A 22,892-nucleotide genomic window follows, 5' to 3' on the forward strand; every position below is an offset into this window, starting at 1 on the left:
ACCGTCCGCGCTTGATCTTGCGCTCCGACTCTTTCACACACGAAGACTTCAACGCTGCTTTCGCAGCCTCAGCTTCGCAGCCACGTACTAAGGATCTCAAGATCCGGATCGCTCAGAAGGACGAGACGCCTGCTCCTCCACCATCACCGACCGAGGCCTTTTCGTCTCACCGTCCTTGATCATCTGACGAGGGCTGGTACCCATCGTTCACAGCACACCCTATACCCGGGTAGTTACATCAGAGCACCACTCAAGGATGTTGTCGGATTTATTGAGAGGAGAGGGTTCGGAGTTTTTCGGAGTGTCACAGCAGCCTGACAGACGGGCCATATCAGCACCGCTGAGGCTTGTATCTTTTCTTGTGTTTCCATCGGGTCTGATGTTAATGGCATCATCGTGCCGGCGTTTTGGTTCAAGGAATCTGCTACTCATCCCGCATTCCGCTTACTCAGAGATGACGATAATGAAATGCAATATATTGCCTCATGCCTTGCGACCACGAAGCTCGAAGATCTTCTCGCGGAATTCATCAAGCGTTATTTTGTGCTTATCTTCAGAAACATCGCTTTGTGTGGTGTTAGTGGAGCTGGTTGCTAAGTCGCTCAAGCCCACGAACTCGTCGAGTTTCGGTGCATGGCTCAGCTCTGTATTGCGGGAAGGAGGTGGTACACTGCGCTTGATGGCTTCGTCAACAGCATCCATATACTCTTTGTCGTACTGCTTCGCATCAAACAGTAGTTCATTGACTGCCCTCCAGTTTTGATATCGAAGCTCATCAAGCGGATATCCTGTTGGGCTCATCGCTGGAGCCTGTTGTTGTTCCTTCGCTTCTGTCTCTGTGTCTGCCTCTGCCTCGACATCTGGCCTTGGCTCAGAAGGTGATGGTGGGAGGATGTCGAGAGTTGCTGACGAATCTGTTGTCATTTCATCGTACACTGTACGAATATATTCTTCCGGCACGTTCGTGTACACACTTGAGCGGTTGAGTAGATGGAGCGGCAGTGGCTCAGCGTAAAAGTTGCGACCCACATGCGCATTCTCGGACATGTATGCGATATCTTGCTTGATCAGTTCGAGAACTTTCATTGTTTTCGCCACCGTCTCCAGATCGTCCGAAGAAGGCATCTTGTTCGGGTGAAGCTGCCTCGAAAAGTTTTCAGACTTGAGATTGTTGTTCATCCGGTCTAGGATATAAGGAGACACGATATGCTCAAAGTTGGACAGCTGTTGTCGCAGATACTCCGGGTCGTTGATACGTCGAGTGGCGTTCAGTAGATTTTGCCAATCAACAAGTTCCAGAGCAGCACCTTTTTCGATGCGGTTGGCGACAAGGTCGGTCCAAGCTGAGCGAATTCCCTCTGGATCGCTCATATCGCCTGCAGCTGCTAGGATAGAACGAAAAGTGACAGTGTTTGGCTTGAGATTGTAGTGGTCCATGGCTTCCAGAGCATGATCTATTACGTCTCTGCGTCTGCCTCGACCAGCGAGGTTTGCAATCATAGAGTTGAATGAAGCTGTGGCTGGAGGTGACCCTTGGCTAGCCCACACGCTAAACAGATCACTAAGCAAATTACTGATGGCATTGGTTATAGGCCGTAGTTGCTCGGAAGACATTCTCGTGTAAGCATCATCCTTCAGAAGGCTAGTAATTCCTACGACAAGTTCGGTAAGTGACTTGTTGTGTAGCGGAGCACCAGACGCCGTGTGTGCATAGGAGACCATGATCATTGCACGCAACATGGCAGCATGTTCCAGAGGCTTTGCTGCAGCGACCTTCCTCAGCCTTGTCAAAAAGATCTTCAGGGCATCATGACCAGGGGTGGCACCAGCCTGGCATGCAAGCATAAAAACCTTGTAGGCTTCATCAAGAGGGCGTTCCTGGACAAAAAGGGTAACGAAGCGAGTTGGGATTCTGGTGGGGAAAAGTCTCGCAGTAGTGTCCAAGGTAAGGTAGGCGTTTTTAGCATCACCGCGCAAGATGCGAGCGGTCAGGATACCTTGTAGAAGACTTCTAGGGATGCCTGATATGACAGTAGGCTGAGTGCGATCTGCAACGACAGCGTTGTGGGAAAGATGGTACTCAAGGAAGACACCAGGGAAGCGAGCTAGAGCTTTCTCATACAATTCCTCCGTGTCTTCGGCCGGACGACCTTGAAAGGCAAAGAGTTCGAGAGCGACACCGTATAGATTTGCATTGACATGGTCGTCGCCTTGTTTGACCAGCCAGGACCAGAAGGCGGTTCCTTTTTCAAAAGCAGTCGACTCCTTGTAGAAGCTCAAAAGGTGCAAGTGAGCATCGTAACTTGGGGGCAAGACTTTGGCTCGTATGTCAAGAACCAGGAGATCGGCAAGATTGTTGAGGTCTGCAGGGATACGAGTCTCGCGAACCGAGCCTGGAAGTAACCTCAACGAGGTGTGTAGAGATTTTGCAATATCGGCGACATCCTTCTCGCCGAGAGGGAGCTGGTTGCGAAGAAGGTTGTAGGCAGAGGCTATTTGCGGTATGTTGTTTGCATTGAGGGCGTTCTGAAGAAGTTCGACATGGCGCAGGAAGGGGGGAGGTCGATCGGCTTCTAGCGCGAGCTTTTGTCGTTTGCGAATGTGTTTGGGGGTGGTAGCGTAGAAGCGAGATGGTCGTGTGAGGGAAAGAGCGGCAAGTCGGGAAAGAGCTGTCGGAGCGAACGAAGGTCGTGTGGCTACGGCGAGTCCATGTTTTGCGAGAGCGCCTGCCTTTTGCAGAGTAGACGCGCGCAGCATCGAGTGATTTTCGCCCTTCTCACACGGCAGGAACCAGAATACCCAGCAGCTGAAATCAAATGTCGAATAATTTCCAAATCTCGGGGGAGAGACAGAACTCCGCAAGTTGCATGTGAAGCAAGAGCTCGCTTCGTCTTCCCCTTTGCAAAAGTCGTGGGACAGGTGAGCTGGCCGGCGGTTGTCACCAACGCTTGAAGCTCCCTGAATTGAGGCCACGCTCCAACTACAACAAACACCCCCGACACCATCACAAGCCTTGCATCTAGACATTACCAGCATAAACGCAGTCGCCCATCATGTCGCCCAACATGTCTCTCTTCTCGGTCAATGCCGTCCTGATCCTGGCGGCCGACGACTCATCGCGCATCCTCGCCAAATACTACTCCCCCCCTCATGCTCCTGCAAATGCTACGGCCAACGACTTCCCCGGCGCAAACCCATACCCTCAACTCAAGGATCAAAAGGCGTTCGAGAAGGGACTTTCGGAGAAGACAGCCAAGCAGAACAGTGACATTATCCTGTACGACAACCGAATCGTAGTCTTCAAGATGGAGAGCGATATCATGCTTTACGTTGTCGGAGGTGCCGACGAGAACGAAATCTTGCTCTACTCTGTTGTTCTGGCTCTGCGCGACTCTCTCAACATTCTCCTCAAGTGCGTAGCGCCGATACATTGGATCTGAAGACCGAGGCTAACCATGTACTTGCAGGAACTCTGTCGACAAACGCACAATCGTTGAAAACTACGACCTAGTATCACTTGCTATTGACGAGATCATCGACGACGGGATTGTGCTCGAGACGGACCCTGTGATTGTTGCATCGCGCGTCAGCAAGCCCCCTGTGCAGGACATTAGCAGCGTGCAGGGCATCGACCTCTCAGAAGAGGGTCTGCTCAAGGCCTGGCAGTTCGGTAAGATGAAGCTGGGCGAGAGATTACGACAGGGTCTGTAGGAAGCTGTAGTGGTCGAGCAGGGAGGCATCAGGAAAAAGGAGTTATGGGCGTTATACGGCGGCAGCATTTGCAGCGTCACGACCGATGATTGAATGCTTTGTGGGATACCTTTCTAGTGGCCGTACCAGAGACTGGACGGACCAGACGAGCAGAACGAGTCAGTAAAAATGACCATGAAGTCAAAATAATTCAAGCATGCACTATGGACCAAGGACCAATTTTCGGTCATGTCGTCATGGTCTTCGGTGGGGCAGCAACAGCGCATCGCCGTCCTTTGACTCTCTCCCTTCTGCACACCAAGACTCCAACCAAATCAAATATGAAGCAGCGATTCTCGTCCTTGGACGTCAAGGTGATCGCACATGAGCTCTCGTCGGCCCTGGTCAGCCTGCGCGTGTCCAACATCTACGACCTTTCGTCACGAATCTTCTTGTTCAAGTTCGCCAAACCAGAGCGTCGCGAACAGCTCATCATAGACTCTGGCTTCCGATGCCACCTCACTACCTTTGCTAGAGCCACTGCCGCCGCTCCTTCGCCCTTCATCACCCGTCTCCGCAAGTACCTTCGCACCCGACGAGTCACGTCGGTCTCCCAGATCGGTACCGACCGCATCATCGACATTCAGTTCTCCGACGGCCAATACCATCTTTTCCTCGAGTTCTACGCTGGCGGCAACATCGTCCTTACCGACAACGAACTCAACATCATCGGTCTGCTCAGAAACGTCGATGAGGGTGCCGAGCACGAGCGCTACCGTCTGGGTCTCCAGTACAACCTCGAGTTGCGCCAGAACTACGGAGGTGTCCCACCGTTGACCAAGGATCGAGTCCGTGCTGGTCTGGAAAAGGCCATTGAGCGCCAATCCCAAGACCAGTCGACCAAGAAGATCAAGAGGAAGCCTGGAGATGCTCTGCGCAAGGCCCTTGCCGTCTCTATCACAGAGTTTCCCCCTGTCGTCCTCGATCACGTCTTCGAGGTTACTGGCTTCGACAAGACCGTCCAACCCTCCGAGGTCCTTGAAAATGAAGAAACTCTTGACAAACTCATGGCCGTCTTCGACGAGGCTTCCAAGGTTCTGGCCGACATTACATCCGCCGAAACAGTCACCGGCTACATCGTATCCAAGCGCAGCAAGAAGGCCGCTGCTGATGCCAGTGGTGATGGCCAGACGGATGAGGACAAGTCCAAGGGTCTGATGTACGACGACTTCCACCCTTTCAAGCCCAAGCAGCTCGAGAACAACCCCGAAAATGTCTTCTTGGAGTTCACTGGCTTCAACAAGACAGTAGACGAGTTCTTCTCCTCCATCGAAGGCCAAAAGCTTGAATCCAAGTTGAGCGAAAGAGAAGAGACGGCCAAGAAGAGGCTCGAGTCGGCCCGTCAAGAACACGCTCGTCGCATCGGTTCTCTCCAGCAGACACAAGAACTCAACGTCACCAAAGCTCAAGCTATCGAGGCCAACTTGGATCGTGTCGAGGAGGCTACTGCAGCTGTCAACGGTCTCATTGCCCAAGGTATGGATTGGGTTGAGATTGAACGTCTGATCGAGATGGAACAGAGTCGCAACAATGCCGTCGCCGAAATCATCAAGCTCCCGCTCAAACTCGAGGAAAACACCGTCACCTTGCTCCTGTCCGATTACTCGTACGAAGAGGAGGAAGAGATGGGCGATGTGACTGAGAGCGACAACTCGGATAGTGAGGACGAGGACAAGAGGAAGTCAACGAAGGGCAACCAGAAGGAAGACAAACGTCTCACTGTCGACATTGACCTCAGTTTGTCAGGTTGGTCGAATGCGCGTCAATATTACGATCAGAAGCGTGTGGCTGCCACAAAGCAGGAAAAGACCGAGCAGGCTTCTACCAAGGCGCTCAAGAGCACCGAACAAAGAATTCAGGCAGATTTGAAGAAGGGCTTGAAACAGGAGAAGGCAGTCCTTCGTCCTGTACGCAAGCAATTGTGGTTCGAAAAGTTCATTTACTTCATCTCATCTGATGGCTACCTAGTCTTGGGAGGCAAAGACGCTCAGCAAAACGAGCTCTTGTACCGCCGCCACTTAAAGAAGGGCGATATCTACGTCCATGCCGACCTCCATGGTGCCTCTTCTGTCATCATCAAGAATAACCCTGGACTCGCCGAATTCGAGATTCCTCCATCAACTCTATCACAAGCCGGAAACCTGTCGGTCTGCACATCGAGTGCCTGGGACTCCAAGGCTGTCATGTCCGCCTGGTGGGTAAACGCTGATCAAGTGTCGAAGACTGCTCCCACCGGAGAGTATTTGACTACTGGTGGTTTCATGATCCGCGGCAAGAAGAACTTTCTTCCTCCCGCTCAGCTTCTGCTTGGTTTTGCCGTCATCTGGCAAATCAGCGAGCAGAGCAAGGCCAAACATGTCAAGCACAGATTGCAGAACGACGACGTCCGTGGCATGACTCAGGAAGCAAACTCCAAGGCTGCTGCCAACGACGAATCTGACGATGACTTCCCCGACGCTGGAAAGGATGATGCTAGCGATGATGATTTCCCTGATGTCAAGGACGAGGGCAAGACCGACGAGTCTGATGATGGTCTCCCCGATGCACAAAACGACCATGCTTCTGTTGCTAGCGAGGGAGCTAGGACGCCCGAGGAGCGCTCAAATCCCCTGCAACCAAAGGGAGCTCAGCAATCCCGACAACAAGATGAAGACGAGGACTCGAGTGCTTCGGAATCCGAGGTTGAAGAGGAGACAGCTGAGAAGGATGAAGACTCCAAGCCAGAAGCTTCAGAGCCTTCGTTACCACAGGCATCAGGCAAGAAGGCTGGTAGCAAGGGCAAGGCTGACAACTCCAAGAACACCCCCAACCAGCCAAAGCAAAACAAGCCCGTTCGCGGTAAGCGTGGCAAGGCCAAGAAGGCCGCCCAAAAATACGCCGACCAAGACGAAGAAGACCGCCGTCTCGCAATGGAAATCCTAGGCTCAAAGGCCGCCGAAGAGAAGCGCGAAGCTGAAGAGGAAGAGAAAGCCAAAAAGGCCGAGAGCGCCGAAGCAGCCAAAGAACGCCGCCGCGCTCAACACGAAAAGGCACAGCGTGAGGGCCTTGAAGCTGAAGAGATACGCCGCTTGAACTTGGAAGAGGGCATAGAGGCCCTTGACGAGGAAGAAAGTAGTGCGGTCACTCAGCTTGACGCGTATGTGGGTACACCTCTCGCTGGCGATGAACTTCTCGAGGCTATCCCTGTTTGTGCACCTTGGGCCGCTTTGGCAAAGTACAAGTACAAGGTCAAGTTGCAACCTGGTGCACAAAAGAAGGGCAGAGCGATACGCGAGATCATGGACAGTTGGTCCAAAGCTGGCACCGTCAGTAAATGGGTTGATCAGTCCATGACTGATACCGAACGCATTTGGCCCAGAGAACTTGAGCTTATCAAGAACTGGAAGGATGTGGAGGTCATTGGCGTGTTGCCTGTTAGTAAAGTTAGAGTCATGATGAGTGGAGGTGCACATGGTAGTGGTGGTAGTGGTGGCCAGAAAGGCAAGGGTAAAGGTAGAGGAGGCAAGGGCTCCAAGAAGTCTCGTTGATTGTGGGAGGCCCTTCTTGATGATACACAATCCTGCCATTGTTTCTGCTCCTACTACAGTACCACAGAGCAATCAGAGGTTGCAATTACGTCGTTTGACCAACAACGCAATGTCCATTAGAGCTTGACTATCTGCACCCTTCCAATCAAGGCACAGCATGACTGTCGGCCTATCGAAATACGCAACCTGAAAGCCTTCCTACGGACGGAAAGGGATTCGGACGCACTGTGTCCGACTTGATTTGAGATATGGATTGCTAATTGCTAATGGTCAGGCCGTAGCAGTTGATCTTGTGTAATCAGACGAGCACCAGTGCGAGATTTAAATTGTTCTTGAGCATCTCTCTCGTACCTGCTGTACGGAACCCTCGGCAAACCCTGTAATGTACAACAGCGTATCCGACCAACACACTTGAATTACTGACGATGACCTTAGCACCAAGGGAAAATACTCGGACCAGTCAGTGCTTGGGGTTGGCAACAACCTCTATGGCCGCAAGCGGTGGCGCCGCTGAAATCCTCCGCCAAGGATACATCCAGAGAAGGAAAATACTACCCAAAGGAATTCACGTCCGGAGTCCAGGAAGCAGAGGGCCTCGTGTGTGGCATGGAGGTTTGATTGTGGCGATCAGAAGTCTGTTCTCACCAACCGTAGGCCCCGAGACCTCCCTTCAATCACCTTCGTCGGTGGCTTTCGCAACGACTCGCGGGGATATCCATGCTCTCTAACAGCATTTGAGAAACAAAACTTGGCCACGTTAAGTCAACACTGTTGACTCAAGACGTTCAGCAAAATCATATCTTGACAGAGCACTCCGAGGTATGTGGAATCCTGAAGGGGGAGTTGATCGGTCCTTTAAAGGAATTTCAAAGCAAGAGACCTTCGCCGGACAGTGTATTGGATATCAAGTGTGATACAGAACTTACTGGCAGCTTTGTAGTTTCAAATCTCTGTTCACTGTCAAGAAAGATCTGTCGATTTTGATCCAGCTATGCTCTTTCGTTTCATGTCTTTGTAGCCAGCCACGAACTGTTTTCCTGGTCCTCTCATCGACCATACCATCACCTCTTTCATTCTCCATTCTGTATTCAGGGACCCTTTATAACTTTCGATGATGCGGTCTCAAGCCATCCCAGCAGTCCTCAAAGCCCTCTCCAGCCTCTGGATGTTGTGCACACGATGACCGCCATTCTCGGAATTCACAGCAGCGGGACCTCTGTGCAAGACACTGTTGGTTTCGAGGTCATCAGCTTCTTCATCAGAGTCTTCTCCATGGTGGTTCATGTTGGTCTGTTGTTCATTCCACACGCGGACTCTCTGTTGTTGATATCTGATGGCTCTTCTTCTGCGTCTGCAGCGACAGATATGCTGCGGTCGACGCAATCAGTAAGTTAAAATGGACATTTTGGCGATGGCGACCGTAAAACACAGGAGTCAAGGGTGTGCAGGTAAAGTATGAAGCAAGCACTTACAAAGCAACCATGGCGAGATACATACAACATGAACATGAGCAAGAAGATCATGAAAGATATCAAGCTGTAGACATATAGCACAACCGAGACGGGCGTAGTCCATTCTCCCATATACCTGTCCTCGCTGCATCAGCCATCTCACGTGCCATAGTCCATAGCAAACACGGGGAAGTACTCACCAAGGCAGCTTGTTTGCGGTATCGTTGGTAGAGTTGGACGAGAAGGGAGACTCATTGTTGTCGTCAAAGGTCAGATTGCGACTCGCACCGGCAAAAGGGTTGTAGGCGATGATGTGCATGGCGTTGTGTTATTGGGAGGAGGCGTAAGCGGATTCTTAGGTAATCGATCTGCAAGGGGGGGGTGCAAGGCGTGCGTGCGGGAGGCGTTGGGTGTTACGAATGAGGAACAAGAGAAAAAGAGGCATTTATTTGTACGCACCCGTCTCGATCGTCCGGAGTTACAATACCAGGTCGAGAACGAATTGCGTTTGTCGAGCGAGGACACAGAAGAAAGTATTGTGAGATGAGAGAGAGAATTGATCGATGTGATTGTTCCTTTTGGTCACTCACAATGTGCAAACTCCCAAGTATTCTTCTGCTATGCGTTATCATTGTTCCTGTTATTACAATCGTTCCCCCAGCACCGCCATTAATTCACAGACGCATCATGTTCATGCTTTGTCCCACGGCAGGGAAAATGTACCCACCCAGTCTTCAACCTCCTTCCTGAGCTGAACGACTTCGGTGATTTCCTCGCCCTCGCCAACGTACTCCCTGAAGGCATTGACGCTGCCAGGGTTCTTGCGGCCAGCCTTCTCGGCAGCCTCCTTTGCAACGCCATCCAATCTGCGAGTGATTTCAACAGCGCGATGGACAACATCAGCGACACGCTTAAAGTCTTCGGGTTGGAAGCCGCGGGTGGTCATGGCAGGGGTGCCCATACGGAGACCACCGGGCTTCATGGCCGACTTGTCACCAGGCACGGTGTTCTTGTTGGCAGCCACGCCGACGAGCTCGAGGATACGCTCAACACGGGCACCGTCAACGTTCTTGTCCTTGAGATCAATCAGAACCAAATGGTTGTCAGTGCCGCCAGAGACGATCGAGTAGCCAAGACCGCCCTTGTCCTTGGTGTTTCCAAGTCGCGCAGCAAAGGCTTTTGCGTTGTCCAGGACGGTCTGCTGGTACTGCTTGAACTCAGAGGTTTGAGCTTGTGCCAAGGCAACAGCCAGTGCAGTGATTGTGTGGTTGTGAGGGCCGCCCTGGTGACCGGGGAAGACGGAAGAGTTGATAGGGCCTTCAAGGTCGTACATGATCTCGTTGCCCTTCTTATCGGCACTTCTGACACCCTTGCGGAAGAAGATCATTGCACCGCGGGGACCACGCAGAGACTTGTGTGTAGTTGTGGTAACAACATCTGAGTAGTCGAATGGCGAGGGGATGACGCCGCCAGCGACAAGACCGGAGATGTGAGCCATGTCGGAAAGGAGGTATGAGCCAACGTTGTCGGCAACGTCGCGGAACTTCTTGTAATCAATCAATCTGCTGTAGGCCGAGGTTCCAGCAATGATAATCTTGGGACGGTAGAGCATGGCCAGCTCATGCAACTTGGTGTAATCGATCAAACCGGTCTTTTCGTCGAGTCTGTAAGGCAGCGTCTCGAAGTACTTTGAGATGGCCGAAATCTTCTTTGTGGGAGTTTGGTAGCCGTGTGACAAGTGGCCACCGTGAGGGAGATCGAGACCCATAATACGGTCATGTGCATTGAGAAGAGCCGAGTATGCGTAGAGGTTGGCGGGTGATCCGGACAGGGCTGTAACGAGTGTGAGCTACTGTGTGTCATGATGAATGAGAAGGACTCTCGCGTACGTTGGACATTAACACCCCACTTCTCGGGGTCAAGACGGAAAGCCTGGAGAGCTCTCTGCTGGCACAGTCTCTCGGCCTCGTCGATGTGCTCATTGCCGCCATAGTATCTTGCTCCGGGGTAACCTTCCGAGTACTTGTCTGTTCGGGTCAGCCTATGACCATGTCGATACGGTGGAGAGCTACGCACTTTGCATAACACTGCCCAGGGCATCTAGGACAGCTTGTGATGTAAAGTTCTCCGAGGGAATCAGGTTGATAAAATGCTTTTGCCTCCTCTTCTCCTGTGCGGGGGTCAGTGTGTGGTATAGCCGGTCATGACTGAGTATGTTGGACCTTTTGGATAATGTTATAGACGGTAGGGTCGGCCTCCTCGAGATCGGCCGAGAGCAGCTGGTAGAAGTGTCAGAGCGACTGCATGGTGGCGCATTGACGATATGGTACCTTCTGCTGTCCCTCGATAGACAGAGCGCGGCGTGTTTGCAGCTGCACAGGGCGGCATGCCTCGGCGAACGGCCGCCTGGCTGTGCGAGACGCCCGCAGCAGCGATGTCGTCCTCAAGCCTGACATTGTGTGTTGATTGACAAGAAGCAACTGCTCTTGACCTCTCACGCAACCGTCGACATCACTCACCTCCGCCTAGCAACATGATCCCACTCTCTCCATCCGGCTAGCGCCCGCTGGCCTGTGCGCAACGCCTATATCTTGCGCGCCCGCCTGGCCACCTCTTTCAATCCCTTACAACTAAAACTGCGTTGATGAGATGATCTATACGGCAGACAATCTCACTCGCGAGGCTTTTGTCTCGCGACGTGGGTGTTGCTGATACGTCTGGGGTCCCAAACCACCGTTTTTGCAGGCGATTTTCGCACTTCCTGAGCAGCATGTTGTATCGTGTCATCTTTTGACACCGCCGCTCCGACATGGCATCTGTCCATGATGGGTCCAAGAACTCCATCAAGCACTAGCTGTCAGGATAGCTTATCAAAGCGTTTAATTCAATACCACCTCCAATCACATTCGCCGCAATTGTTGTGACCAGTAGAAGAATTTGTGACTTTTGGATACAATGTCTTGATTGGGTTATCTAGACCTCACGTCCTTCATCAGTCTGTGCATATTTGTCTAGCGCATCATGCAATTGCCCAAAGACACCTCCATGCCAGCCTCTCAGTGCGTTCCACTCGGCGCTTGGAAGGCTTCTGTTGGACATACGCAGCCATCCACCAACAATAAGATCCGCATAACTAGCCTTCGCGCCGAGAATGAAAGGTCCGCTTTCATCTTTCTTGAAGACATTGGCTAGTCCTTCCAAGTTGCTTTCGAAAGACACCAAGACCTGTTCTCGCTGCTCGCCGACACATGCAAAAGCATCGAACGAGTCCACGCCCGCGCGCTTGACAAAGACCTGTTCGCCTGCTGGTTCCAGCAACATACCGTTGACCATGAGAATGACATGTGCAGTAAATACTTCGTCCACACTCATGTTGAACCGTGCGTACTCATCGTGTTCTCCTCCGCGAACATTTGTTATGGGAATTGGCGATGCTTGATCTGGTATAAACACATAATCGAGCTTCTGCTCTGGGAAAAGATCCAAGCCTGAATCCGGGTACGTCTTTTGCAGATAGACCGCAATGTCGAAGGAATCGCCGAGATTGTCGCCGGTGTTGGGGTCTTCAAGTACGGGCAAGGTGTAGTAGTCGCTGCCGTCACCGAACTTTCGACAAGCAGGAACTTGCAAGTTTCGTCGAACCTTTTCAACATCCGGTAGAGGCACCCAGGTCGTGACGTAAGGAAGGGCCTTGAAGTTCAACGCAAGTCTGGCCTTCCACGGATTCGGAGCGGTGTTGGTCTCTTTTCGAGGTGCTTTGAATGCTATGTCGTAGAAATTTAGGGGCTTCAGAGGTGCAGAAGACATGGTAGCTGGAGTAATTGAAGCAGTGTTGTAGTAGATTTGAGTTGCAATGGAGGAACGATGAGATCGAAATTTGCTTTAGAATAATGCTAGCGAAGTCGGAACTCCATGTGCTTTATATTCTGCTCTAGTCCAGCTTCTTGCGGTGTCTCATTGTGTCACCTTCGCTCTGGATGTTTGAATACGAATACGATGCTACGAATACGAGAGTGATGAGAGGATGACCCTGTTCGTATATCAATCACTTCGACCTGGGATCAGTGAACCATCCAGCAAAGCTGTTCTCTCGATGGTATATTTATGAATGGCTGATACTAAGAGCTGTTATATCATTGAATCGAAAGTACTCGGGGAATGTATCTAGTGGTGATCATGATCTATCCTCCTACTTTTTCTTGACGACCACCGGGCCATCCTCGAGATCCGTTGGAGTAACACAACAAGTCCAACACACGGCGTCTGAACGTATCACCCAGAAGAGCGCCATGCAACACACAGCTACCAGATAGAACCATACGACCTCTCCGAGGAACCCAGAATCAGCGATCTCATACTGCGTCCCCAGAAGCCCTGCATCTTCATGTTACCGGAACTCGCTCCGGGTGAACAGGAGCACAAAGCGGATAAAATTTGATCTTGGCGATCGCTCCATCGTGCATCGTGCGACCTGATGATTGTTGTCAGTTGAGCTGAGAATTTAACCGTAATCTGCCATTGGATCCTGTCATGTCCAAACGTATTGCAGCAAGACCCGTGCCGTTATTTGCTGCGCCGCCTTCTGGTGTGCCTTTCGCGTTCCAATCCTGCGGTGCCTCGAGTCAGCCTCACAAGATTTGAGGATTTGATAGCTGCCGCTGCTTACGCCGCCCCTGCGGTTCGCCAAACAATCAAAACTAAAACCTTCACAGAAAATCCTAAACGGCCTTCCTGCTGTCCCGGAGTCATGTCCCTTCGCTAACTCTAAATGTCGTCAGTGCTCTGTGGTTCGGCATGTATCCACAGCGTCGCGTACGCTCCTTTCTCAAACTCAGAACTGTACAACCATTGAACCTAGCTGTTTCCAGCATGCCCTACCGAGCACCAACGCTCCGAGCATGTCTCCGACACAGTATAGGCCACACTCAATATAATCAAGCTTCCGCTAGGTCATTTCTTTCGCGGGGCTGACTTATACAGGTACCTCTGCAGGCCAATACGAACCGATCACCACATGAATCCATCGTCTCCTTAAAACAGCCCTGTGCCACGTTCCTCTTTTTGATTCGCGTTTAGTCCCCATTTCTCCCTGCAACAACCCTGCCAGATACTGCATACCAGTAGTCGTTCCACCAACTCTTCTAGACCAGAAATACTATTCGCAACCTGGATCTCAGCCCATCTGACCAGTCACATACTACACGATGGCTCCTGTCACCAAAGTTCACAAGACCACAGCCAGTGCAACTAGGCCTTCGTCACGAGATAATGATTCATATAACCATGTCGATGTCTACCTACAAAACACGCAAAGTCTGGACACAACCACAATCACTCCTGCTCTGGATCCCTACGTTGACGATAGTGACCGCTACTCCTACACTTCCTTGAAGCGCAAGCGTTCGTTGTCGTCTCCAGGCACTCCACTACTTCTGGCTGGCATGGAAAGCGACTCTTCTTCAGATTGTGGCTTCCTCAAACTTAGTCCAATGCACAAAGATCCGCTACCTGTGGCTCTTACCATTGAAGTTCCGCCCGGTCATGAAGGTCCTTTGGTTGTAAATCTCGACATCAACTCGTTACTCGCCCAGGCACAATCGCAGATACGTCCGCTTCCTTCATATTTGTCTCCTCGCTCCCAATCATGTGCGGATTCAGGTTACTCGAGTACATCGAGTGTTGCCTCCGAGATCAGCAAGCCCAACACAACCTCAAAGCGCAGTTTCCTAGATCTACCCGCAGAGATCCGCAATCAAATCTATCGGCTGGCCTTTGTTTCGGAAGAGAAGCTGGACTTTGCACATCCCAGCAACTTTAGCCGTTCTTCATCATTACTTCAAACCTGTCGACAAGTACACGATGAAGGTCGCAGCATTCTGTACTCCGAAAACACTTTTTACTTTCAGCGCCGTAAGAAGGAGCAAGCTGTTCGTTGGACTACAGACGTATACGAAGTTGGCTACAGAGACATCCGTTGTTTTCTCAGAAGCATTGGTCTTGCCAATGTCAGTCTGCTCCGACGGTTGATTATCATGCTTGAAGATGCCCAGCCTTCCATGAACACTCATCTCAAGGATGCAGATGAGCGTAGATTCACGAACGACGATGAGTTGATGGACACTTTACGTGTACTGGGTGACCACACCATGCTCAAGACTCTGGATCTCTGCTTCCAAGGAAGACGGATGTTCTACAACAAGGACGAGTCCCGATTTATCGAGCTTCTTACTCGGATCAAGGCAGACCAAGTCAAGTGCATTAACAATCCTGATACCCCCTTCTCCAATTGGAAAGGACTTTCAAAGATTGCCTCGGCGGACGCAGGCCGTCTCGTTCATGAGATGACGAGACGAGTCACAATCTTCCGTTGAGTGAGCTCGGGAACGACATCCAATGCTTCCCTTACCTCTATACTGTGCTCGGGAGAAGCACTTATCCAGGGAATGACCAGTGGGCCATTCTCTTTTCTATTTTGTTCTTGTGTTTGTCGCATCAGGCCAGCGTTGCATTTTCCAGCATGTTACTTCATCAGACGCATTATAACCTGCGACGGCGAGTTTGAAGATTGTTTTCATTATTGATACCCGTTGCTTGGTTCACAGGAGACAAGTACCAAGAGACTCAGACAGGAGTACCTTCGAGTCAAGGAGTTTTCCGTAGATGCAACGAATTATGACAGAATGGTGGCCCTCGAGTCGCTCCCATTTTCTCTTGAACTTCATGTCATGATTTTCTGACATCCGCACCGCCTCACGATCTTGACCTAAAGTCAGCATCTCGCATATGCTGTGACATGACTTCCAAATGTCTCAACAGGCGATTCAGCTTCCCCTCAGCTCCGTAGACAAGACCTCCACTTCGTATCTGTCATGCATGTGATAAAGGCTGCTTGTCGACCTGATGCATGGCCATGAATCGTACACTGGCTATTGAACACCGACCAAGCAATCCTACTGACAGGGCGCGCATTGAGTCAACATGAGCAACGTCCATGAGAGGTCAAAGTGGATTGCTTCTTATTACAAGGCAAAACGTAGCCGCTTCATCTAGGTGAAGCCCGCGACTCGTCGTTGTTGTCCGTCCGCTTGATCCGCCGCCTTGCCGTCGGCGATTCTCATCGGAACCGACCGTCAGCGACTGAGCGAATGACTCGATGTCTGGGGGCGTGATGGTACTTATGCATCTCGCGTGCGTGTCCTACACACCCAGCCCTGGTAGCTTCCGAATGCGAACATGTCCGGCATAAAGTCAAGACGGCGGTGCTTTTCTCTCCTCACCCTCAGGCGGCCTGCCCATTTGGGAATAACTCAGATCGGTACCTCAATCTTGTTGTCATCTGCTGCACGGAGAGTACGCACACAATCGCCCAAGCAGCCAACATGCACTCCCGTCATCACATGCTGCGGACCCTGTCGTCTGCCTTTATACACTTGTGACAATTCATGCAGAATTGCCATCGATGGAGCCCGAGTACGACAGTCAAAATCGATGAATGAACACCCACGATTTGCTGGCTCGGCTCGACAGCATCTGCTTGCGAGTCATGGTACAACCCACTCTTCCCCATGAATCGTGCCCTACTCTGCTGCATGGTGGTTTCTCCTGCCGACGGCTCACGACCGGACAGCTTCCTGTCTATTCTGCTGACTACGCACATCTAGTTATAACCCATGATTCAATGAAGTGCGCGAAACTGTTGACTGTTTACAAACAGTTTCTTAATCAGGTGGGACTGACAGAGTACACGAGAACGAAAACTAGGCAGGGGCTGGGGTCTACTTACCGGCATGCCCTCGTTAGTAGAGTCTGCTTTGGTTGTTGATTATCTGCCTGTGCAGACTCCCACCGACATGATCCGCCGGAAAACTGGAGATGTCGAAAACATCATATTCTCAAGGTCCATCACATTGACATGTCACCCAGAAGTCTGGCTTTTGTTGGCAACGACCCAATCTTTGATGGTGATCGCATCCCCTACTCCGCAATAAAGTTCAACGCCCTGTTCACCACCCGCATTCCTGGAATCAATCCCACACGTCGTCAATCCCAAAGAGTGGTATCTCTGTAAAGTCAAACCTACGGTGTTGGGCAAACAAAGACTATAAAGTCGCCGAAGCTCCCTTGCTCTCGCAAAAAGCTTATGCCCATGACTTGCATATGCCGCGGTCGTGACCGTTGGTATACACAATCTGTGGCGTCTCCACGAGCTCGTGATTATGTGTCGCACTCCTCCGGTCGCCGTCATCCTCTGGCCAATAGGACCCTGGGAGTTGCGCAATCGGGACCTCCCTTCCTCAGATATTCGTACATCAACCACCATGATGAGCCGCCGGAACGTTGACTTCAGCTGAGCTGGTACGGGTCGATCATTGTGACATTTAGAACACGAGAAACCTTCTACACATGCTCTACACCACGCTGTGCCCATCCTTCCTTGACACAGCCCCTAAACCGAAACCGCGAAGGTGATGCTACTCCGTACGACGACGCAAAAGCTATGACGAAGCATTCGGTATCTTCGCGTTCGGACCGAGACACTCTTAGGCCGAAGCTGTTCTACGACGTCGAGCCGTCAATCGCCTACACGGGGGTCCCATGCGATAGTAGAATGCTCGAAGAAATGACACGAACAGCGGCTCTGGATCATCATCATAGCCTCTGACTGATACAAATCGGTTGCATTCGAAACGTCTGATGGCAACTTGGAGCCTTCAATCTCGGATACAACGTGTCTCTGTCGTTGTCGGCTCTTTTGCACCACCATGAGACGTACCCTACTATCAAGTCTAGATATGGACAAGAGCGACCATGGTAATTTGACCTGTGGGGGAGCCGACCTCGATTATTCTTGACGAGCGTTACAGGTGCCATGTCGGTGGCAAGCGAGACTTGACGTCTCTTGGCTAGAATGCTTGATCTGCCTTTGTGGTTTTCAACAAGCAGACTCTATTCATGAAGACAGCTTTTTTGACTTGGCCGAGCTGTCTGTTCTTCCCTCGTCTACCTTTTTCGACTTGCTTGCACATATTTAGGATCTGCCCACTAGCGAAGTCAATCTGGTCTTTTCGTCCAAGCTCTTTGTCCACCATTCAGATTAGCTCTCATCCTTATGTGGGACAGGTGTGAAAGAAAGAAAGAAAGATGGTACTTGACATCTCTCCATGTGCAAAAATATGTAGTGCGCACAGCCGTTCGAATGCACGATACATCTAAGAAAGAGAACAGTGTCCATCGAGAAACAATATACTCTAGGTTATTTTCGGATACATCTTTAGTCTGGAAACCACTATGCCTTTCTATAGTGAGAGAGAGAGACACTCTACACCCCCCTAGGAGGAGTGCGGGAGTTACGAACTTCCACACATAGAAAACTGGCCAATATCAAAGTTCTCGTACTTCTTTGCTTACCATACTGGACATAAGACTGGACGGATATATGAAAGCTAGACGCTCAGACATAAACATAACAGAACGGACCAGAGGTGGTACTAAGCACATCCTCGACCAAGATACTCTTTGCATTGACACCCAAATCAATCACATCATCCAGTCTGGTATTCCTTGAAGGAGGAAGGTTGTTCAGAGTGATGGTTCCTGCCAAAGAGTTGTTGCCCTTGGCGGTGCTGCGGCTCGCTGGGTCCTGGTTCTGCCAGATCCACCAGGTACGATCAATCTGTGCATGGTGAAGCCAAAACCATGGATCTGATGGAGAGACGAAAATATCGCCTCCACCATCGCCGCCAGCGAAATAATGGCCAGCTGTGTGGACACCTAACAGCCCTGCTGCGAAATCGCCTTGCATGACCGTTTGGAAGTCGCCAATGTAGGAATTCTGTCTGATCAAGTCGGTGCTGTTAGCATCCGTAGAGGCGATACTGGCAGCATAAGCGCCGACATCACGACGTAAACAGCGAGGGTTGTAGCCCAAGCCATCAGGACGAGGATTAGGAGGAACGTCTGTGAAGACAGGGGCCACAGGACCAAGGTTCACTGTCATATCTTTGAACGGTCCAGTCGTAACGCAACCACCTCCAGAACCTGCAGGGAGATGGATCAAGGGCGTAGCTTCACTGGGAATAAAAGCACCAGAGTAGTTTCTGTACTCGCCATTTCCAGAGATGGAGTAAGCACTTCCATCAAAGATTGGTGAATTCAGCAGATCTTCAGCGTACTTTCCCCAGTTGGCATAGGGAAGATAGCCTCTGTAGCCGCATTCATTGCGAAGGGCTTCCTCGAAAGTGTATGTGTAGTAGCGGTGCCAGCTGAGGAAGTTGCCAGTACCATGGATAGTCAATGTTTGGTTGATGTGAGTAGCGAGGAAGTCATCGTATCGTGATTTTGCGCCAGGAGCAATGCTGCCGCTCTTTGCTGGTTTGGATTGGAGACACAGAACAGCATTGATGTACTTTTTCTTGTTGGCATTCGAGAGAGTGCTCCTGCAGGATATTGTCAACACATGCCCAGGGCTGAACACTGATCTGGTTGGACATACCATTCCTGACGCTTGACCGCTGTGTCCAAGTTGCAAGTGTTTTGCCCACGGTTCTTGTGGAGGTACGTCTTCAACTTGGTCATACCATGATCATTGAGCTTGTCTGTTCCCGAGGTTGATGCTGGTGTGAACGCCGTAGCGCTCGCACACAGCAGAGACACTGCTGTTGCAAGTATAGAGAAATGCATGTTCCCGATATATAACGTGCCGCCACAGAGATGATGAGACACGAGATAAGTCAGATAAAAGCAACAGGAAAGCACGGCTTATATCATATAACGTGTCTAGACGGGGCATTTAATTCCCGGAGGATCACAAACTAACAATCAAAATGCAAGTGGAGTGGCAGATCATGTAGAATGCGACGTGCAATCCTTATCCATGCCATGAGCCGCGTCGCCTCTCAATATTTACCATCACCGCGTCCAATCCTTCGACACGTATCTGCTTACATTATGTTCAAGGCAGACGAGTACCGCACTCGAGGCTGTGTCGGCACGTTCATATGCAAGAACGAGTACTGTACACTCCAGAATATAAATCGATATGGTTGAGGACTTGAAGTGTTGAAGGGCATGGTAAGCAAGGCGCACTTGTTTAATATATTTACAGGGTCTCGACCCGAAGCTTATACCTGCACAGGCAAAGATTGGCCAAGGGCTGAAGTTCGCTTGTTGGCACGTGTGTGGGCTTCTGGCAGATCATGTTCACGGTCCACAGCTCACCGCTTCTCGCTTGTCACTGTTGCATCCTCCCCGTATGCTGAAGTTTGTAATGCACACAGCTATACAACTGCACAGTGGCTTGGGGGATTGAGAGGGAGCCATTGAGAGTTGTGAGATCCATAGCTCTCTGTGGACTCATCCTACCTTACAGAGATGACTGTGCATTTTGATAGTTATTCTCACGCTTCACACCTTCGTAAGAGAACCGTGGGAGTTACGAATTTTAGCACACGGGAAGGACGCCGCAGCTGTCTACTACAGACCCGCTCCCGCTCGCGCATATATTGCTATTGGTCGGTCAATGAACGAGAGCCATCAATCGAGTTCCGGACCTGGACTTTAGAAACCATGAGATTTCGTTCCGTGAACTGAGAAGATAGACCGAGGTGATGGTGGATGCTTTCGTTCCAGTATTGGCAGTAGGTCAAGAAGTCGCGGACCATCGTTTTATGCCATGCTGATCAATCTGGCACTTCAAGTGAGTGCTGTCGAGACCTCTCATGATGCCGGTGTGAGCGACTGCCATCTATGTCGGTACAGTAGGCTGCTTGGAAACCCAGGTAGATAGATCTTCTTATCGAAATTGAGTCGAGTCCCAGTAAGAAGGCGGACACACCTACATCTTGTGGGAATCTCTTCATTAGTGAGATTGTATGGCTGATCTGCCCACGGACGAGGCATGGTCACGACGTTGATACTGTGTGATCTCCTCGCACTGTGAACGCTTGATACGTGTATCGGAATCCATTCATTCCTGGAAGCAGTAAGCTACCGTACTGTATATGTGGCTCAATCCTTTGAGATGTCCAATAAAGAGGTCGCTGACTAATGCGTTGCTGATGCGAGGTGTGGTCGGGGAGCAGTTTGCCCGATAGCTTGTGGTCGACCCCGCTTCCTCCTATGCTCCAACGCACGCGGATTGCGACGGAGCCGAATGTCACATCTGTAACAGTGTACAACATCGCGGAGGCCGCTACAAGAAATGTCCGCCAGCTCGAAATCGACCCATGTAAGTGGCTATTCATCGTCGCTGGTCATGCGACAAGCTCCCGACACGCAGTAGACCGCGGTGAGAGCAAGATCCGACAATCCTACCTTGATGCCTGAACCCCCGATGGACGTGTATATATAATGCAATCTTGAATTTACTATACACAGTCAACACTTCGAACGCTCGACACCAAGACGTGAACACCAAACATAAACATGAAGGTTCTTCTTATCGGCGCAACCGGAAATCTTGGTGTGCGACTTGTCGCAGCACTCCTCACCCATGGCCATGTAGTGGTCGCATATGTCCGTTCAGCAAACAAGCTCGAATCTCTCCTTCCAACGAGCATATACAGCCAGATCACTGTCGTTGAAGGGAACGCCAAAGATTCATCTTTGATCAGTCGGGCAATCCTTGAACATAACTGCGAAGCGGTTGTCAACTCTGCTGGCCTAGCAGCCATGGCGCCTTGGAAGAGAAACGATCTGCCAGAAATCTTCTCCGCAGTGCTCAAAGGTGTTCAAAAAGCTGGAGTCCAAAGGAACGAACCTCTACGAGCCTGGTTCCTCGGAGGGTTGGGCGTACTGCAGTTCCCTGGGACAGACACGATGCTCTCAAATTAGTAAGTAAGCCGACTCCATGTCGACCGCGCGTCGTTGACCGCTTGCAGCGTTCCCATATTTCTTGAGCATCGCCAAAACATAAAGCTTCTCAGAGCACTGCCACCTCGCTCGGTTGAATGGTCCCTACTGTGTCCAAGCACCATGACAGCCGAGAACCTACAGGTCAGCGTACCGGCAAAGTCTATCCACAACAAACTGACAGCCAATTCCACCTCGCCTCCTCTGTGGCAGGATTCGTGGCTCAAGCACATCCCATTCCTCGGAAAGCTGATCTTGGCTGCCATGAATGCCCCGAGATATGACACAACTTTGGAACAGAACGCCGATTTCATTGCCAGCGATTTGACAGATCGCGAGAGCCGTTGGATTGGGGTACCAGTTGGAGTCATTGATGCGACGAAGTAGCTTTGAGGCAATCGATTGCCTGTTGCTCAAGATATGATCTGGGTTAAGGTTCCGATGCCGTTGAGACATGAAATATGTTTACGTAGTTTAACGATTCGAGCACACGATCAGATGTGCGTAGAGAGTCCATTCATGGACTCGTCAAGACCTAGATGAGGCACTCGGTTGCCTGGCTGATAGCGACGTGAGAGGCCAAGCGGGGTGGTAATAATAGCAATGGAACCGTATTAATTTTCTGTCATGCAGAATTGTTGGCGATTGTTGTGGTGCTGCCCACAACAACTGAGACTTTGAGAGACCCTTCGGGAAAAATTGCTGACTAGCCAGGCACATGAACTGTGCTTTGACTCTTTTGGCCTGAATCTTCTGCCGCTTTTGTCGTCTACTTGTCCAATCAAGACACCGTGCCTGGCGCCACGACCTCTTATTCGTAAAGTTTGCACCGACGAGTAATCCTTCTACCAGAGTGCAGCTCCCAATCTCTCGCAAGCAGGAACAGTGTAACTTCTTGATGTTGCTGGGCCAAAGTCCGTTTCTGGAACGGCGATGTCATCTCGCAACGAAGACTCGACACAATGATGTCTAGAAAGACAACGCTTTTGACTATCATCGTATTCCTACAGGCTTATCGTCAAGGCCGTACGTATACCAGCACTCTCACAGTATTGAGCATTCAATTTGCCATTCCGCGCGACTCGTATTTCTACACAAGTACATGAGTACCTCGTCTCAGAATACCACAGTGAGCGCTGGAGACAGGCAGCCAGAAGCTGCCAGACCCGCGGCTGCAATCTCCACGTTCAATAGTTGGCCGCTAGTTTCGCTATCCCCGCACTCGCCCGAACACGAAGCCCGACCCCAAGCACAATTTCAGATCGCCTCTCTTGTTGATGGGTGGTGACTCGTGAGTGCTATCACGTATATAGTC

The 22,892-nt window shown here is 50.9% G+C and overlaps 9 protein-coding genes across 9 annotated transcripts; 4 read left to right on the forward strand and 5 right to left on the reverse strand.

Annotated features, from left to right (window-relative positions):
- Positions 1–483: 483 nt before the first annotated feature.
- M436DRAFT_54067 (uncharacterized protein) lies at positions 484–2,151 on the reverse strand (the record flags this gene model as incomplete). Its single annotated transcript, XM_013568831.1, has 1 exon — positions 484–2,151. A coding segment is annotated over one exon (1,668 nt), but the record flags the coding sequence as incomplete, so codon positions are not given.
- A 902-nt stretch (positions 2,152–3,053) lies between these two features.
- Positions 3,054–3,711, forward strand: M436DRAFT_54303 (snare-like protein; the record flags this gene model as incomplete). Its single annotated transcript, XM_013568878.1, has 2 exons — positions 3,054–3,412; positions 3,468–3,711. The coding sequence occupies 2 exons, from the start codon at positions 3,054–3,056 to the stop codon at positions 3,709–3,711; spliced, it is 603 nt and encodes a 200-aa protein (XP_013424332.1).
- Positions 3,712–4,031: 320 nt separating this feature from the next.
- On the forward strand, positions 4,032–7,277 carry M436DRAFT_54463 (uncharacterized protein; the record flags this gene model as incomplete). The annotated part of the gene is made up of 1 exon (XM_013568896.1): positions 4,032–7,277. The coding sequence occupies one exon, from the start codon at positions 4,032–4,034 to the stop codon at positions 7,275–7,277; it is 3,246 nt and encodes a 1,081-aa protein (XP_013424350.1).
- A 1,122-nt stretch (positions 7,278–8,399) lies between these two features.
- On the reverse strand, positions 8,400–9,047 carry M436DRAFT_54001 (uncharacterized protein; the record flags this gene model as incomplete). Its single annotated transcript, XM_013568819.1, has 3 exons — positions 8,400–8,645; positions 8,750–8,864; positions 8,929–9,047. The coding sequence occupies 3 exons, from the start codon at positions 9,045–9,047 to the stop codon at positions 8,400–8,402; spliced, it is 480 nt and encodes a 159-aa protein (XP_013424273.1).
- Positions 9,048–9,419: 372 nt separating this feature from the next.
- On the reverse strand, positions 9,420–11,184 carry M436DRAFT_84666 (SHMT-domain-containing protein; the record flags this gene model as incomplete). The annotated part of the gene is made up of 5 exons (XM_013568949.1): positions 9,420–10,561; positions 10,618–10,755; positions 10,805–10,898; positions 10,951–11,007; positions 11,059–11,184. The coding sequence occupies 5 exons, from the start codon at positions 11,182–11,184 to the stop codon at positions 9,420–9,422; spliced, it is 1,557 nt and encodes a 518-aa protein (XP_013424403.1).
- A 517-nt stretch (positions 11,185–11,701) lies between these two features.
- Positions 11,702–12,535, reverse strand: M436DRAFT_54381 (uncharacterized protein; the record flags this gene model as incomplete). The annotated part of the gene is made up of 1 exon (XM_013568887.1): positions 11,702–12,535. One exon carries the CDS (start codon positions 12,533–12,535, stop codon positions 11,702–11,704), a length of 834 nt encoding a protein of 277 aa, XP_013424341.1.
- A 1,397-nt stretch (positions 12,536–13,932) lies between these two features.
- Positions 13,933–15,099, forward strand: M436DRAFT_54428 (uncharacterized protein; the record flags this gene model as incomplete). The annotated part of the gene is made up of 1 exon (XM_013568894.1): positions 13,933–15,099. One exon carries the CDS (start codon positions 13,933–13,935, stop codon positions 15,097–15,099), a length of 1,167 nt encoding a protein of 388 aa, XP_013424348.1.
- A 3,080-nt stretch (positions 15,100–18,179) lies between these two features.
- M436DRAFT_66478 (Di-copper centre-containing protein) lies at positions 18,180–19,408 on the reverse strand (the record flags this gene model as incomplete). Its single annotated transcript, XM_013568906.1, has 2 exons — positions 18,180–19,164; positions 19,221–19,408. The coding sequence occupies 2 exons, from the start codon at positions 19,406–19,408 to the stop codon at positions 18,180–18,182; spliced, it is 1,173 nt and encodes a 390-aa protein (XP_013424360.1).
- A 1,743-nt stretch (positions 19,409–21,151) lies between these two features.
- On the forward strand, positions 21,152–21,964 carry M436DRAFT_54108 (NAD(P)-binding protein; the record flags this gene model as incomplete). Its single annotated transcript, XM_013568838.1, has 2 exons — positions 21,152–21,558; positions 21,607–21,964. The coding sequence occupies 2 exons, from the start codon at positions 21,152–21,154 to the stop codon at positions 21,962–21,964; spliced, it is 765 nt and encodes a 254-aa protein (XP_013424292.1).
- Between the last annotated feature and the right edge of the window lie 928 nt (positions 21,965–22,892).

Source organism: Aureobasidium namibiae (assembly GCF_000721765.1).
Source record: "Aureobasidium namibiae CBS 147.97 unplaced genomic scaffold scaffold_17, whole genome shotgun sequence".
Classification (NCBI taxonomy): Eukaryota; Fungi; Ascomycota; class Dothideomycetes; order Dothideales; family Saccotheciaceae; genus Aureobasidium; species Aureobasidium namibiae.